Genomic DNA, 18200 nt, shown 5'->3' with positions numbered 1-18200 from the left:
AAACGTGCTCTAGTGGCCCTCAATATTGAGATGTCATGGAAAGTTTACCACAAGCTTGTTCATAGTGACAAACAGGAAGGAGGCGCTTTGCTCATTGTGTGGCAGCTCTACAGCATCTCCAGCAGCTCGCGAGGGCCCTGCAGGTCACAGCGCTGGAGGGAGCGAGTGTGTGAGCATCAGCCCGACGGTCCGGCTTCTCTGCTGCTTCAAGAGAGGGCTTCAGCGCATGCTTTGAAGGCCTCAAAGTCCTCTGTCAGTGTGGAGCGATGAGGAGCGAAACGACGTCTGTGTAGGTAAGGCAGAGGTGAGAGTTTTGCATAGCTGTGTGTACCAGCCCACAGTGAACGCCAAATCAAATGTACAGAGAGAAATCCAGGACTTTTTGGAGTCTGAAATACAACCGAGGTGATGTTTGTGCAGATATATTTAGGTTTATAGTTTTTGACGAGGTCAACCAATGCATCTGGGAATAAATTCGTCAGATTTCATGATTTTGAGCATCATCCTGGCGTCAGAAGTGATGGTAGGAGCAAGGTTTTATGGGTGTTTTGATGCAGACAGTTCTTGGAGAGATACGGAGGGTTAAAGCCGTGGGACGGTGTTGTTCTGTAAAGCCACGAGGCCGTTACAGTCAAACACAGCTGAGCTGATTGTCTCTAAGTGGCTGTAATATAAGAACTGCATCTGCTTAAACTTGTTGGTTTTGCTTCATAATAATCAATGATTCATATATTTTTATGTATGTAGCTATTTAGATGTTATGGATGTTGTAAGGTAAAGGTTTCAACGGCCCTTTCCAACTGGAAAGGCGCGAAAGTTGGCACATCATGATATACTACAGCATACAGTACAGCATGACAGATACTGTAAGGGCAGACAAATTTAGAGTAAAATGTGTAAAATCATTTACTGAGTCTATTTATTTATTTACATGTAACTGATTTTCTTATTTTTTATATATATATATTTATGGGGGACATTTCTATAAGATTTGGTCAGTGTGTTTTTGTAAACGTGATGTTGAGTGTTTAAAGTTTGATTCATGTACCTGTAATGACCACAATTTGAAAATTGCGGAAATCGTGCTAATATTATAGTTTTCAGTATTCCAGATTGGATTGGATTTATTTTTATATAGTGGTCAAGTGGAAATTGTAGGAGATATTTAGTAACTTTTCCAAGCATAGTTTAAAATCAGATTTTCTGTGTTTCTTCATCTATTCTTTTTTTTTTTTTTTTTATCGTTCTATATTTTCATATTTTTGCAAATGTCCATGCTTTTCCTGCATTCACGAAAGAAAGAAAACGTGCTATTACTTTCTTCTCATCATCAAAATGGATGCAATTTACAATTTACAAATTTTCCAAATTCCTTGGAAGGTTTAGATTTTGCTAGTTTTTTTTTTCTTTCTTTTTTCTTTTTCCTTTTTTTTTTTTTTTTTTTTAAGATGATGCAAGTAATTTGTGGTCAGTGTGATCTGGCCATCCTGGATGAGCAGTGCTTTCGAGGACTGTCCAACCTGAGAATGCTTGAGTTTTGGTCAATCTCAGGTTCGTCAGCCCATGAAAAACTGTCTCGCTGAAACCCACACGGATGAACCAGTGGTCACACCGTAGCCAGAGTGAAAGCAAAATCACTGTACTTCTATGCATGGCATGTATTGTTAGTGTTATATTTTCAGACGTTATTTGTTCATTTAGTTGTTTATTCATTGAGTTAAAAGACTATTCAATGCTACGACTTTGTCAAAACTATTTTATAATAACATGTAACTTTACAGATTCCCAAGATGTTGTATTTTTTTGGATTAAAAAAAACAAACAAAAAAAAAAACAATGAATGAATAAATTTATTCAAAACCCAACTATATGTGCAAATGAAAGTCATTGGGTAAAACAGATCAATTCAGTGTCACAAAATGTTCAGTAAATGTATTTATTTACAGTACGACCATAGATATATTGTGCAAATGCGCAAGCACTAGTCGGCACAGCATTAAAAGGATTTATTTTAAGATAAAAATGATTATTTTAAACTAAACAAATACCACTCAATGCGCATAGCCTTATAATAATAATAATACATTTTTTATTCATATTTTAATTGGTTTCATTTCAAACATTTTTGAACTATTTATTACTGGTTTTAAATAGTTTTGAAGGTCTAAATGTATATTTTATAAAGATCACCAATAAAAAAGAACCCGCTATTCTGAAAAATGACATATCCCTCTCAATGTCTACGCAGGTTGTGTCCATGTTATATGTGCTATCTCTGTGTGTGTGTGTGTGTGTGTGTGTGTGTAGGTACTGCACGTGTTCGCATTTGCAATGAATGATGAGTTATTTTACAGTGTGCAAACCAACCCCAAAACCAATCATCCTCACATACAGTATTTTCATAAATGATCTCAGATAGATAGTATTATTTGGTTACCAAAATTCTACCAAATTTTTCTATTTTTAGGATTTATTTAGGATTGATTTGTGTTGTTCTCCATAGATGCCATTGACAGATTTTGATCTTTTAATGTCTTATGTCAATCAAGAGGGAAATCATGCAATTATGAACCAAATAAATAACCCATATCCCTCCCAACTCTTCTTACATCTTGCCTGAAATGTGTAAATAAGACATAATCTGTTACATATCTGTGCTGTACTGTAAATACATCCACATATTTCATTTGATACAGTGTGTTGAGTATTCAGAGTGGTGTAATGCTTCTCAAACACCCTTATCTGCAACTTTTCTGCTCAAATCCTTATTTGTGACTTAAGGCCACACAGTCTTAACAGCGATCGGTGTGGCAATCTAATAAAGAACAAGAGAAAGCCACTTAGACTGGGTCACTGGGTCAAAGGATTTAAACCTTCAACAAAAGACCGGAGCTGTGAAACAGCAATCCAGCTGACGCATGTCCTCTAAACAAGCTTAATTAAAAGAGCTTTCCGAGCGCTTTAAAACGCTTAATGGTATAGTTTCATGCACATTTCCCCAAGCATTAACCTTAAGTCCTAAAGTCTGTTCGGTGTCATTCTTAGAATCAAAGATAAAGCTGTTTTGCACACGTGAAGGGTGTGGAGACAAACACGGAGAGCAATGTGGATTATGGGACGGTTTGCAGAAACATTTGACAAGATAAAGTGGTCTGTTAACGTAAATGGTGGACAAATTATATTCTGAGTGGGAAAAAGGCATGTGTTAAATTCATTGCAGATTCTCATCTGGAATCCTGAGGGAGTCAAAGGGAAGACATTTGATGGAATCGTGTGTGGAATAACCCGCTTAGGTCTTCAGAGGGTTTTATAATCTGTTAACTCAGGTAGCAGTTTGCAGATAACATAAAGCAGAAGCTTGGAGCACATGTGCTGCATCTGCTCTGCTGTCTGTAGGTCTGTTCGTGGAACACACACCACTAGAGGGACCATCATCCATGTGTGAAGATACAAACTCATGCTAACCTGTGAACAGCACTGCTCAGATGACACTCGCCAGCATTTAAGCTGTTATTTAAGTTTCTACACAAAAAAAACCTATGTTCATATAAAAGAGAAAATGATATGTTTCTGGTTGAGGTTTAGCAATATTGCCAACCCACAATTTAGTGAAACTGAATCTGACCAATTTCTGAACTCAGATTACAATAACCCTAAAATACAAAGTTTGTAATTTTATAAGTGAATTAAGACACTAATTTGTCTCTTCATGAAGCATTTTTATTTTTGAGGATGTCCCCAAAAAGGTTTGTTCAACTTATATGAAAATGTGCACATTTTCAGCAGTTTTGTCTCAATAAAACAGCTTAGTTTTTATACACAGGCTTATAGGAGCAATCTGTGCAATGCTAACTAAATATGACCAAAAATTTAATCAAATAAATCATATAATAAAATTAATAAAAATAATAATTTTGCAAAAATACATAGAAAGTTGGAATAAAGTTATGAGTCTGTGGTTAACCACTTTAATTAGCTTTTTTTTTTTTTTTTTTATAAAATGCCAAACTTCCAGGGACGTCCATATTTGTAATTACAGTATATAGCTATACAAAGCAAATATTGTCAGCATGTGAATTTGGATAATTAGTATTTTAATTAGCTGTATGTAAAACAATAGAAGTCTGTGGTATGTCCCAGAAAGACCGTGACACATCTCACAACAATACCAACATCACTGGGGCAGTACTGATATGCAAATGCATTATATTTATAAAATGACTGCTGTATATTATGCCAGTGGTTCCTAAAGTTTAGAACGCCCACCTAGTTTTTGAATCTTGTTTAAATATACCGTGTTGACGACAGACGAGAGAACAAGTCGCCTAAGGTTTGTGTGCGGTTCTTCCGCGCCTCTGTGTGGCGCTCTCTGTGCTGAAGAGTCGAATGGTGGAAGACAAGATTTGAAGTGAATATATGGGTAAGTTACAGTCTATTTTTCACAAACCAAAAAATAGAATGAATTCGGAAGGCTTATCAAACACGAATCATAGGACTTTTATGAGGTATTTGGAGATACAAATAGCCTACCATCGTTGCATTTCACAGAAGAAACCATTTTTGGAGAGACACATGAGGGTGAGTAAATGACAGGTTTTTGTTTTAGGCCACTTTTATTTTACATTGCTTAACATACGTTACATTTAAAGTATGACATATTTATACTTAAAAACATAAATATAGCCTATGTCATACTTTAAAATATGTATATTTGTTGGTCAACACAGAAATGATACAAGATACAAAAAAAACAATAATATAGTACATTATGTATTATACATATATATATGTGTGTGTGTGTGTGTGTGTGTGTTTGTGTGTACTGATGTCAAACGATTAATTGCGATTAATCGCATCCAAAATAAAAGTTTTTGTTTACATAATATATGTGTGTGTACTGTGCATATTTATGTATATATAAATACACACATTCATGTATATTAAGAAAAATGTTGTTTATATATTAAATATATTTATATATGATATAAATTATATGAATATCAATATATTCATGTAAATATTTTCTAAATATATGCTGTATGTGTGTGTATTTATATATACATATACACAGTACACACACACACACACACACATATATATATATATATATATATATAATGTAAACAAAAACTTTTATTTTGGATGTGATTAATCGCAATTAATCGTTTGACAGCACTAATATATGTATGTTTTCACACACACACACACACACACACACACACACACACACACACACAAAGAATCCTACAGGTTTGAATGACATGAGGGTATGGATTATTGTTTATTTTGGGGTGAACTATTCCTTTAAGACGACATACAGTACATACATACATACATACATACAAGTAAATAAATAAATAAATAATGATTGATTTATTCCTTAAGAGATAGCGTCACCGATATGAATCAGTTTTATTTAACTTTGAGTTTGATTAAGTGATACTGTTTTAAATAGGCTGACATTTTTGTGTCTGTGAAACTTTTGTGGAATGAGAATTTAAAAAAAAAGTACTGAATTTTAAATAAAGACGGAGCCCTGTACATGAAGTGCAGGGAAAAAATTAAAGTGTGAACATGACATAATAATTGAGTTATTATATCATGCGCATGAATTACGTAAAACGAGGTCGCGAATTGAGCACAATTTATTATTTTTTTCTTCATGTCATGTATGGGGCTTCCGTAATTAAGCCATAAGATACCAGGTGCATGCTGTATACCAATTATCTAACTAATGAAATATTAATGAATAATACGTGTCAGGCGGACCTATAGACTATAGAGGATATGAAAAGCAGTGTAGATCCTCTTTGAGTTCATCCCGCCGGTGTTTAACAATAGGCTTTATCCTCAGGGGAAGAACCCTACATCTGTCTGTCTGTCTGTGTGTGTGTGTGTGTGTGTGTGTGTGTGTGTGTGTGTGTGTGTGTGTGTGTGTGTGTGTGTGTGTGTGAGTGAGTGTGAGTGAGTGAGTGAGTGAGTGAGTGAGTGAAGGGTTGGGTCTGTGCAGCTCATCATAATGTGTTTAGGGTTACAAGATATTTGGGTAAGAGAGTGTATACTTTGGCTTAAGAGAAAGATGAAGGACCATGTGTGTAAGCATGTGTGTGTGTGGGTGGAAGGTTAAACACCATCTGGATAGATGCATTTGAGAGATCATGCATGTTTGTGTGTGTGTGTGTGTGTGTGTGTGTGTGTGTGTGTGTGTGTGTGTGTGTGTGCGTGCGTGTACATAGGCTCTGTGTATAACAGTGACCAACATTTCTACTTCTCTTTCTTCACTTCTCTGAGCTCCACAAACGGCCTCCACAAACCCAGGTCGAGGGGAAGAGATGGCCAATGAGGCTTTTGTTCTCTGATTTTGAAGGTCTTTCCACCAACTCTTTTCATCTTACCTCTCTGCACGCTTTCACATGAAGGCAAAAGGTGCTCTGCATCTCAAAAGGATTTTTAGGTCATGGGTGCCTCTTCATGACAGGCCTTGTCTGATTTCACATCCTTCTCCCTGATGAGAGAAAGAGCGTTTTGTGTTATAAGGGCAGCTGTTAAAGTTTCTGTCTGTCATGAACCGCTGGAACATGAGCTGCTCATGAACCGAAAATGTGCACAAGTGGCAGCTAGTGTAACTGTTGTGTAAAATTGTTTTTTGTTTCGTGTGTTTAGGGCACATTGGGTTTAAAAGGCCTTCAGGGGAAAAAAGACCCTTTTAATTTCATTTTCTCAGTATCTGAATATAGCAAACAAAACACCTTTTCTAAATGTTTGTTACTATGAACTGTGAAATTGCCCGGTCATCATGTACAGTGACAAAACACTGAATTTGAAGTAATTTGATTCAATATTTACCCATAATTAAATCCTGAAATTTTCACATACGTTCAAAAGTTTGGGGTTAGTAAGATTTTTTTTTAAAGAAATAAATACTTTTATTCAGCAAGGATGCATTCAATTAATCAAAGTGAAGTACAGTAAAAACATTTATAATGTCACAAAAGTAACATTATAACATTTTTATGTAAAATACATTCTGTTCTTGTTTCAGAATCCTGAAAAAAAAAAGTTTCCATTTCCACAAAAATATTAAGCAGCACAACTGTTTTCAACTTTGATAATAACAATAAATGTTTCTTTATGAGCATCAAATCATCATATTATACTGATTTCTGAAGGATCATGTGACACTGAAGATTGGAGTAATGATGCTGAAAATTCAGCTTTGCATCACAGGAATAAATTGCATTTTAAAATGTATATTTAAATAGAAAGTTTCTAAAAAAAAAAAATAGTATTACTGTTCTATTATATTTTCTTTCAAAACTATTAACTATTACAGGCCCCAAACATTTGAATAGTGTATGTACAGTCAAATATTTTCAGTTTTGTTAAAGATGTATATAATTTTTAATAGATGTGCAAAATTGGCTTTTGACTCCTCCAGTCCCAATAGAGTCTGATTTGTGAAATATACCTGTATTAATATTTTAGCTAGCAGAATAACACAGAAGTTCAGGGTTTAAGTATTAATTCAGTTAATGTACTGAAATGTTATTTAAAATCAGAAGCATTTGGATATGGTGGCAAATTAGGCCCTCTCAATATTGCCTAATCCAAACTGGGTGACAAATGAATGTTGGGAGTCTGGGGGGAAATTTGAGAGGATGGATTTTTAGGTCTGAAAAAATGAAATAAAATAATCATTAATTATGATTATATTAATCTATTGGCAGTTAGTAAGTTAGCAGTAAGTAATAAAACTCCATCAGAACTCCAACCCACAACAGTTTTGGGTTAGTCCATCTCAAGTGGTACAGAAATTGTAAAATTGGTTGCTTGACTTTGGTTGTTTTAGTGATTTCCTCTTTGTATTGGTAAAACGCAGCAGCCATCTTTGTGTTGTGGTACACAGTAGATTTTGGTTATACAGGCATTTATGGAAACCTTAGTTTCTCAGCTCAGGAACAAAAACTGATCTGTAGGGCACATTACAAGGTACATGTAAACCATTTTGCACTTGTTTGCATCTGTTCTTTAGACTTTAGACTTATAAACCCTAATTTTCAGGTTGATTATCTTTGGTGGGGGACCAAATAGGAAGCTGCAATTTTGTTACAGATACTAGTCCTCTATGGCAGCATTTGGCTTTATATTAACATAAGCTTATTTAACATGCTAAAATAAACACTAATAATTCATATGAACACAATTAAAGGACATATGTTTTATTTTATGTATTTTATCACAACCAAAATGCAAAATGTCAGACTAAATAGAAGGACCTTTGAATATTGTTTTGGACAGAAGGGAACTTTTTAATTTAAAATAATCTTAATCTTAATCTTATATTTAAGTCTCAATATTCTGAATGTGAACTATACACCCTCTAAAAAGATTTAGGAATTGAATTATGAAATGACCCTTAAAGAGGAATCCTGAGCAAACTTAATCATTTGCACTTAAAATTCGAAGGAACAAGAACATATCAAATGTTTCTGTATTTACCTTGAAATGTGCAGCCTTTTGTTTACAGCCAATAATCAAAATTTGCTGTAGGCCATGACACAGACAGCCGCTGTAGTAGTCAATAAAATAAAAACAACAACAACAAAAATAGAGGTTTTGTAATAAAAAAAAAAAATAGAAATAATGATTTAACAATTATGAAGAAACGTCTTTTTTTATAAAGGAAAGCAGCACTTATTTTTCCTTAGAAAATGGCATAATTATATTTTCTGCATTGCCGCTGGAGTAGATCCTTAAACAGTATTGAAAGTGTCACATGCACACACACAAAACCCAACATTATCAATCTCACATAAGCCAAGCGGGAGGTAAATCTGTGTTTACATAACTAAATTACGCTAAATATCTTCTGCTCTCATGAAATCCGTTTTTGACTCAGTTTTGCTGTGTGTTAGAACAGTTGTGCTTGGCTAAGCCATTAAGACATAAACACACTGTGTCTTACAGTCACTGAGCTGACTAGAGGCAGGATGCATCCCACAATGCATTGCCTAGAATCTCCCAAAAGTCTCAGATGAAGCCATCGGGGGTTGTGGGTCTTGGATAGGTAGTCAAGAAGGGTCACAACCTCCTCTCTCCCTCTCAGTCCCTCCCTCCCTCGCTCCTGTTCTTCTTCCATTGTTTGACCCACTTTCTCTGTGTCTGAGCTGACTGCTCATAGAGACTGTATTGATTGGGATTTCTATTTGCTTCTCCCTCTCAGCATTCTTTCTCTTGGTTTCTTTCTTGCTCCCCTGTGAGATGTGGTGCTCATTTCTGAAGGTTTTTTATATATGACGGGATGAGACAGCTGCGTCTATCTCTTTCTCTCTTTTCTCCTTAAGTGTTGCTCTCAGTTCCTTGAAACTTCTTCATTTAACACTGCTCTCTCGCTGGGCATGAGTAATCTAGTCAACGCGTGTAAAATGTGACAATTTGAGGAAGTGAGGATCAGAAGTTGATATATTGTGTATAATGTGTATAATTAGTTTTTATGTGTTTGATTTAATCATATATGACATGATTTCTTCACATATATGTATATATATATATATATATATATATAAATCCACCCACTCCTCATTTTTTAATCCCGTTTAAACCAAGTCAGTCTCACTAGGCCTGCCATATTGATTCTCACGCAGTGTGACGTCACATTGCGTAGGGCGGGGCCACGGGGTTGATTGACATCCCTGCATTGCTATAGTTTCCGCCCTCAGCGGTTGTAAGCTGTCCTCCATTTTCTCCGCGCTCGAGCAGCTGTAACGTCAACAATGTCTCGTAAGAAATCCCTGTGCTCTGTGTTTGGATGTAAGACTGAACATAAGAGTCTTCATTTTCTCCCAACATCTGAGCTGCTGAGGACGCTGTGGATTACTTTCATTTTTCAAGGTAATGCGCCTCAAAATCTACCTAATTACGTGTATCACTCCAGACTCCTTTGTGAATGTCATGTCGTTATAGTGCTTAGCGTTTTAACCGAATGTGTGTGCGTACATTAAGTATTTTTAACTGATTAGCGCCGCACTTGTGAGATTAGTTCGCTCCCTTACCGCCAGATATGTTTAGTATCACAGAACTTTTCCATTGATCCGAGCCAATGACAGGTCAGCGCGGCGCGAGCTCTGTAACATCGCGCTGTTTCGTCCCACTTTCAGTGCATTTGGCTTCCCATATGTACGGCTAAACACTGGTTCTCTAGCTCTCAGTTATGTTGCTTAAATCGCCTGTTTATTGCTGTAGATTTGCAATGCAGAGAGACGTATACGCGATGCCCTCTTCTGGAGACGGGGTGGGAATATGCAGCTCATTTGCATTTAAAGCCATACACTCCAAAGGCCAGTTGCATAAACTTAGCCACCGTGTTAAGACTGTGTCTTAAGAAATAGTTTGACCAACTAGCAGTTGCCAAGGGGTAATCAGTCTTACTTTTCCAATACAAATAATAAGACCAATTTACCTTTTCATAACTGAATTTAAAGTTATGACCAGTCTTGAAGAAAAAAAAAATTAGATGACTAACTTTTTAAGACTAGTCTAAAAAGTTTATGCAACCTGCCCCAAATTAGCTCTTTTTTTAGACACACCCCAAAAATGACATTTTTCAGCTGTTATAATAAATGATATGTGGGGTATTTGGGGCTGAAACTTCACAGACACATTCTGGGGACACCCAGGACCAATATCACATATTGTAAAAAGGGGCATAATAGTCCCTTTAAGAACTGTTCACTGAAAGGTTCTTTGGGGAACCAAAACTGGTTCTTCTATGGCTTGCTCTGTGAAAACCCCCTTTCGTAACCTTTATTTTTAAGAGTGTGTGTATGTGTGTGTGTGTGTGTATATATATATATATATATATATATATGTGTGAAGAAAGTTTATATTTCCCTTGCAGAAGATTTTTTAAAAATCTAAAAAAAAAAATTATTGTAAGTATGAAGAGGGTCATAAATATTGCGTTTTGTTAGTTTTTAATGCATAAAACAGAATAAAAACTGCAAAGGCAAGTTTTCCAAAAATTATTAATCACAAATATTCAGTACTGTTTTCTGGACTTGTTTTCAGCATTGATAATAAAAAGAAATGCTTCAGCAAATCAGCATATCAGAATGATTTCTGAAGACTGGAGTAATGATGCTGAAAATTCAGCTTTGCATCACAGGAATAAATTAGATTTGAATATATATTAAATTAGAAAACAGTTATTTTAAATTGTAATATTATTCCACCAATTGTACTTTTTTACTGTATTTCTGATCAAATAAATGCTGCCTTGGTGAGCATAAGAGACTTAAAAAAATTTAATATTCCTATGTAATTCTTCCCTTTTTTTGTACACTATGTCCTCTTTTAACACATTCATGGTTGTTTTTCTGAGTTCTTGGAGGAGAGAGGAAGGAGGGGGGATGAGTAGAGGTGAGAGAAGAAATGAAAAACTAAATTAGAGGAGTTGGTCAGGCGAGAAAGGGAGGGATGGATAGAGGAACTGAGAAATGGAGAGATGGGGGAGGAGTGACCTAATGAGGGAGTGTTTGCGTCTTCATCAGCATGAGTTTGCTGAGAGGACAAGACAAAGACATGTTCTTCTTTTTGTGTGTGTGCGCCTGTTTATGTTTCTGTGAGGGTGTATCAGATCATTGGTGTGCCTGGTCCATACTCGGAGTTATGGAATTGAACAAAACCACTAACAAACACTGCGTTCTGTATTAAGTCTTTGTTGTGTAACTGGTCCCTCACTATGTGCTATAGACATGAATAAAACCTCAAAACATGCTGCTTCTGTGACCTTTTCAAGAGAATTTTCACCTGACGTATGATAAAAAGTGTGAAAAATCCTGCATCCCAAGTTATGTACAGTTCTGTGTATTTACACTTGGGTAGTCTGGCATAGAACATATTAATTTCAAAAGGGTATGTCATCGCAATTGGAGTACCTAAATGTTTGTTACTTCATAGAAACTTGTTCTGTTTTCCTTTTGAAAGAAAATATATTTCAGATGCCTCTGCCGTTTATAATACTTGATGGACTTTTCCCAGATTTACATGGAAGTTTCACCCACGGAATTCCATTGAAAGCACCACACATTTCCATTTAACTAGAATGCCTGTCATTTATAATATTCCTCACATTCCCTGTCCATTCTGTGTTTGTTTATTCAATATTTTGGCTAATTTAAATGTCCTTTCAGTCATCAATAGGAGTGTTGTACTCTGGGCTCCATTTAGAACGTTTATGTTTCAGTGAAAATCTGTGGAATTCAATGGAATTCCACAGATTTTCCCTCAGAATCAGTACAGTAAATATGAATATAGTCTCTACGTTCTGTCCTGGGCTATCTTCATTTTGGCATGTGAGCAGATTTTGTGTAGATGATGCTGAAACTCATTTTGTGTGTCTTGATCAGTGGCCCTACCCTTCAATTATGTTCTTTCCCTCCCTCTGTTTCTCTCGATCGCTGTTCCCCCTTAACTCCTCCTTTTCTGACCTCACTTTTCTTTCTAACCGCAAAACAGGCTGGACGGATAGAGAATCCCACGCCTTCCCATGATGCCTCTCCCTTTGCGTCCTTTAACCCATTCCATCCTGTGGGAGTGTGGAAATTATTAGGGTGGGTCTTCTTACACAAGACATGGGGCTTAAATCTCTCATCGTTACAAACAAACACATACACAACCCAGATTCTCTGTTTGACCCCATAAAGTGTGTAATATGTCACTCTGACGCCTTCACTCTGGATCCTGTCTTCATTAGTTTCAAAAAACAACCCACCTGACACAAAGACATATATTCCCAAATGAGCAAATATTAATTCTTTAATTATAATTAAATTGTATATAATTTATATTTTTGTATTAAATATAATTATTTTATTTATTGATTTTTTTTTTCTCTCTCTTTATGCGATGTTGCCTGTGTAAAACACCCCTGTTGTTATGGATGTTTGCCAGGGCATTGCATTTGCTGATATGTTCTGTGATATGTTTAGAACGTTACTAAAGTGGTTGTATGGTATTTTGGGTGGTTGCTAAGTGGTTGCTTACAAAAATTGTAGTCGCTGAGAAATGTAATGACACCTTTTCTTGTTCTTACATTTCTAAGCAATTGGAATTACAATTTTTGTAACCTGCGTAACCCACGTTTGTGCAAAGGACATGAAAAAAGCCATATCCTTCACACAAATTTGGGTTACGTACCAAAGTTGTTTAGTGTTAAGGCCTAAACCAAGAACAATGATTTAAAGGGATAGTTCACCCTAAAATGAAATTTCTGTCATCATTTACTCACCCTCATGTTGTTCCAAACTCGTATGAATTGATTTTTTCCCCCCATACTATGGAAATCAATGGCTACCTTCCAAACAGTCGATGGTAGCCATTAACGTCCATAGCATCTTTTCTGTATTCAACAGAGGAAAGAAATTTGTACAGGTTTGGAACACTTTGTGGGGGAGTAAATGATGCTACAATTTTCATGTTTGGGTGAACTGTCCCTTTATAGGACTGTGTTTTAGTGCCGCATAAAATAAAAAAGATGATTACAAGATATCAAGTCATAATATTTTGAGAATAAAGTTAAAATTATGAGAATAAAGTCATTGCAATGTGAGATTAAAATTGTAATATTTTGAGAATAAAGTTGTAGCAATATGAAATTAAGGTCATAATATTTTGAGAATAAAGTCTTAATATTTTGAGCACAAAGTCATAATATTTTTAGAATAAGGTCAAAATTATGAGAATAGAGTTGTAGCAAAACAAGATTTTGAGAATGAAGTCGCAGCAATACTAGATTAATCATCTGAATATTTTGAATATATTGTCGTATATTGCATGAAGAAGTAATTAATGTGAAAATTCACATTAATTGAATACAAATACTGAATCGACTTGAAAATGTGAAATATTATTTCCAATCATTTACTGTCAATAAAACAGCTTGTGAATAGTCATGTAACATTACTTACCTCAGAAAAGACAACAATATAACTGAGGTTAATGAGTTGGAGCACACTTCAGCCTTTAGAACATTTTTATTGCTGTTTTTAATGTTAAAAACATGAATAAAAGGTTGGATGCCACAGACGTTATTTGTAGTGTAGGTGGTGGAAGTTTCAGATTAATTAAATGTATTCACGCAATAAACTGCGTTATTCTCAAAATATTACGCTGATTAATCTTGTATTGCTGCTACTTTATTCTCAAAATACTGTGATTTTAATCTCATATTGCTATGACTTTAATCTCATAATGCTACGATTTAATTTACTCTCAAAACATCACGACTTTAGTTTCATATTGTTACGACTTCATTCTCGTAATTTTTACTTTATTCTCAAAATTCTACTACTTTAACCTCATAATGCTACGACTTTATTCTCAAAATATTATGACTTTAATCTGATATCACTATGACTTTATTCTCAAAATATTATGACTTTAATCTCGTAATCTTGTTGTTGTTTTTTACGTGGCACACCGATGCACGATAACATTGTTTATAAGTGTACACTTTAGTTTTGTCATCTGCTCCTTTAAATGCTCAATCTCTTTAAAGTTGGGTGGATTCTGATTGGCTGTCAATGTTTTTCTCTCTCATTAGCTGGAAAACAATCATTCTGAAAGTGTGGACTTCCTTATTCTCATAGAAATAGAAGAGTTTATACTTTTTAGTTAGCGTTATAGTTTTGGCCTTGGTGTGCAAAAGACTTTAGAGGTTTGTTCAGATCTCTGATCAGCAGCCGTACTGTAAGTGAAAGTCTTCGATTAGCCAACACCACTAATCACGTCTTCAAACTCTCGCACACATTCACAGCCTAAGAACGGTCACTCCCGGCTCCATGTATCTGCCCTTCTGACACACATCATCCTCCACCGAGCGCATACCCACATACAGCATCTGCACATGCCCCTACCCTTTCAACCCACGCTGTGTGCTCTCTCTTTTTCTCTTTCTTCCTCTCATGTTAGTAAGCTGCTTAAACACCTACCAGCAGTGACATCACGGGCTCTGGTGCCAGCTACTTTCCAATACATTTCCCTCAGTGCGGGAGGGAGGAAGAAAAGGACCGAGATACAAAAAGCGAGAGTGGTTATCAGTTCTTTCTGCACTCGTGTGTTTTCTTCTCTCGTGGCCTGTCCTCTCACATTAACCGCTGCTCAGACACACACAGGCCTCCACCTCGCTAGTGTGGAAACGGGTCATCAGCCTCTGAGACGATTATGACAAAAAAACCAATGCTCCCCAATAGATGAACAGCTTGAGAAGAGGAGGAGTAGGCTGTGAGCGAGTGGAAGTGGAGGAAGAAAGAAAGAAGTCATATTTCATCCTTAAATATAAAGAAATATGATTATGATGTGAATTGTGCTCTATATAGAAAGCAAATCCTGTTAAAACCATTATTTTTAAGTGTGACATTTTGATAACAATTGTGCAATATTTTCATTACTGTAATGCCAAAAATATTAAAAGAGTATTTTACATCATGCCATTACAGTAATTTTAACATCATCGAGAAGCAAACAGCCACAAACGATTAATAGTAATTATAATTGTATTAATTTAATTAATTGTATATATTATACTTAAATGATTTTTTTAACAATTAAATTCTTATTTTTTTTTATTTGATACAATTATTTTAATTGTTATTTTTTAAATCTTTTATTCCCTCCTGAAGTGACGCTTGCTTGTGTAAAACATTACTGCTATTCAGTTGTTAAAGGGATAGTTCACCCAAAAATAAAAATTCTGTAATAATTCACTCACCTTTATGTCATTTCAAACCTGAATATGTTTCTTTCGTCTGTTGAACACAAAAGAAGATATTTTGAAAAATGTTGGTAACCAAACATTTTGACTTCCATTATATGGAAAAAATATACTTTGAGAGTAAATGGGGACCATCAACTGTTTGGTTAACAACATTCTTCAAAACATCTTCTTTTGTGTTCAACAGAAGAAAGAAACTTATTCAAGTGGTTGCTAATGTGATTTTTAATTTTATCATCTAAAGATCTGGCAAAAATTGCAATTCCAATTGCTTAGATTTATAATAACACACCACTTCTCATCAAGTCACATGATTTGAGGCTTCTTTCATGTCCCTAACACAAACGTGCACTGTAAAAAAATAAATAAATAAATAAAAAAGTTGAGCCACCTTAAAATTTTAAGGCAACCAGCTTCAGCAGATTTTTGAGTTTGCTCAACTCATTTTTGTGGGAGATTCTCAAATTTTTGTTGTATAAACTTAAAATGACAAGTTGAGAAAACTCAAAAATGTTGCCTTAAAATTTTAAGTTGGCTCAACTTTTTTTTTTACTGTGTGGGTTATATCCAGACACATTCAAATTTAGGGTGAAACGTGATTTAGACTTGACTTACTAGTGAGATTCACCCATACAGGAATTGAGTGAAGCAATGAGGAAGAAAGCGAGAGGGGAATTATGAAGAAAGTTGGACATGACGAGTGGCAGTGGATGTTGACATTTGTTTGGAGAAGCTCTTAACAGTTACGTCATGTAACAAAGGTGTTTCCCTGTCAATTACACGTTCATGTAGGCAAAAAAAGGCCATGTCTGAAAGTATTTGGGTTTTTACTGACATCAGTTCCTCTTGTGTTTTACCCCTAAATGTTTTCTACATGAAACCACACTGTAAAATCTTCAAAAACTCCTGGAAAATACTTTGTGCAGAAATCACCCTGGGGCAACAAAGAAGAAGTACGGTACATGAAACTGTGCTGTGTAGATCCTAGAATACATTTGTATTGTCTAATGAAAGAATACACAATGCATTGATTTCCTGTAGCGCACAGACAAACACACACATATATTGGTGTATAATGTACTGTAGTTCCTGTGCAGCCCAGAGCCGATGACCTGAGCACCCTCATGGCCGAGCGCTGCCCCTTCCCTGCGAGGTCAGGGGTAATTTGTTCTGGTGTGGGAGTGTGTCACGGCCCCTAAAGGTCAGGGAAGGTCAAATTAAATGGCTTGCTGCTCTGTTAAAGCAGGAGGCAATGCCGAGGATTAACCCTTTCCTCCCCCTCACTCAACACACACAGCTCTCACTGGATCTACAAACTACTTGTGAGGGTGTAAAGGTTGAGATAGCTGTGAAGAGCAACATGGAGCTCAAAAATGCTTTTATATTTTAGACATTTCTCTATAGATTTTATAGATTAGTTTATTAGTATTTTATAGATTTATATTTCATGTAATTATTCAGTTATTAGAGTAACTGTAGGTTTTGTATTATGATTATTTTAATTATATTTTTATGATATACACTACAGGTCAAAGGTTTAGAATGTTGTTGTTGTTTTTGCAAGGGAAATGGAGGGAAATATTAAAAATACAGTAAAAACTGTAATATTGTGAAATAATATTACAAATTAAAACAATTGTATTCTACTTGATTATATTTTAATATGTATTTTATTATTGGGATGACAAAGCTGAAATTTCAGCAGCCATTACTCATTACTTAGAAATCATTCTAATATTTAGAGATTTTATGTGATTATTCAGTTATTAGAAGTTTTATATTATTATAATTATTTTAAATACATTTATATTTTTTTATGATATACACTGCAGGTCAATAGTTATGAAAAATTAAGATCACCAATGCTGCATTAAAAATATTTGCAAAATAAAAAATACAGTAAAAAAATAGTAATAGTGAAATCTTATACCAATTTAAATATTGTTTTCTCCTTTAATATATTTTAAAATGTATTTTATTGTTGTAATGACAAAGCTGAATTTTCAGCAGCCATTACTCCATTCAGAAATCATTCTGATATTATTATTATATATCTAATATTCTTGTGATTCAGGAGCCACCATCTCAGGAATAAATTTCAATTTTAAAATAGAAAACAGTTTGTAATAATATTTCCCAATATTACTATTTTAATTTTAGATACATTAAGGAATTGGAAAGGCTTTTTCTCTCGCCATGAAAGATTGAAGGAAGGATTTTAGTATTTCAAAAGAAAAAAGGGGGAGAGATGTCCTGGAAGCTTTGTGTGTTCCCTGACATCATTAAAACAAGCAGTATAGTGTTCCAACCTGGAGAGCTGTATCAGGAGGGTGACCTCTGCAATAAGATGATGTTTTTGCTTCGGGGCAAGAGAAGGTCGTTTTGTACTCTAATACTCCCCCCTACAAGTACAGAGTGAGTAAATGAG

The 18200-nt window shown here is 35.1% G+C and overlaps 1 protein-coding gene across 3 annotated transcripts in view; it reads left to right on the top strand.

Moving 5' to 3' along the window:
• Positions 1-4329: 4329 nt before the first annotated feature.
• The window catches only part of zbtb46 (zinc finger and BTB domain containing 46), a 109650-nt gene continuing 95779 nt past the window's right edge, over positions 4330-18200 (top strand). For 2 of the 3 annotated variants that reach the window (XM_058764523.1, XM_058764518.1), the window contains exon 1: positions 4330-4420. In XM_058764523.1, coding sequence (XP_058620506.1) covers positions 4417-4420 — 4 coding nt within the window. In that variant the 5' untranslated portion in view covers positions 4330-4416. Of the gene's footprint in view, positions 4421-4452; positions 4579-18200 lie in introns of those variants that run through there. The other variant, XM_058764522.1, reaches the window with a different exon arrangement.

This window comes from Onychostoma macrolepis, chromosome 23 (assembly GCF_012432095.1).
Source record: "Onychostoma macrolepis isolate SWU-2019 chromosome 23, ASM1243209v1, whole genome shotgun sequence".
NCBI classification, from domain to species: Eukaryota; Metazoa; Chordata; class Actinopteri; order Cypriniformes; family Cyprinidae; genus Onychostoma; species Onychostoma macrolepis.
Note: the sequence above shows the minus strand (reverse complement) of the source record. Positions and strands in the feature narration are given on the sequence as shown.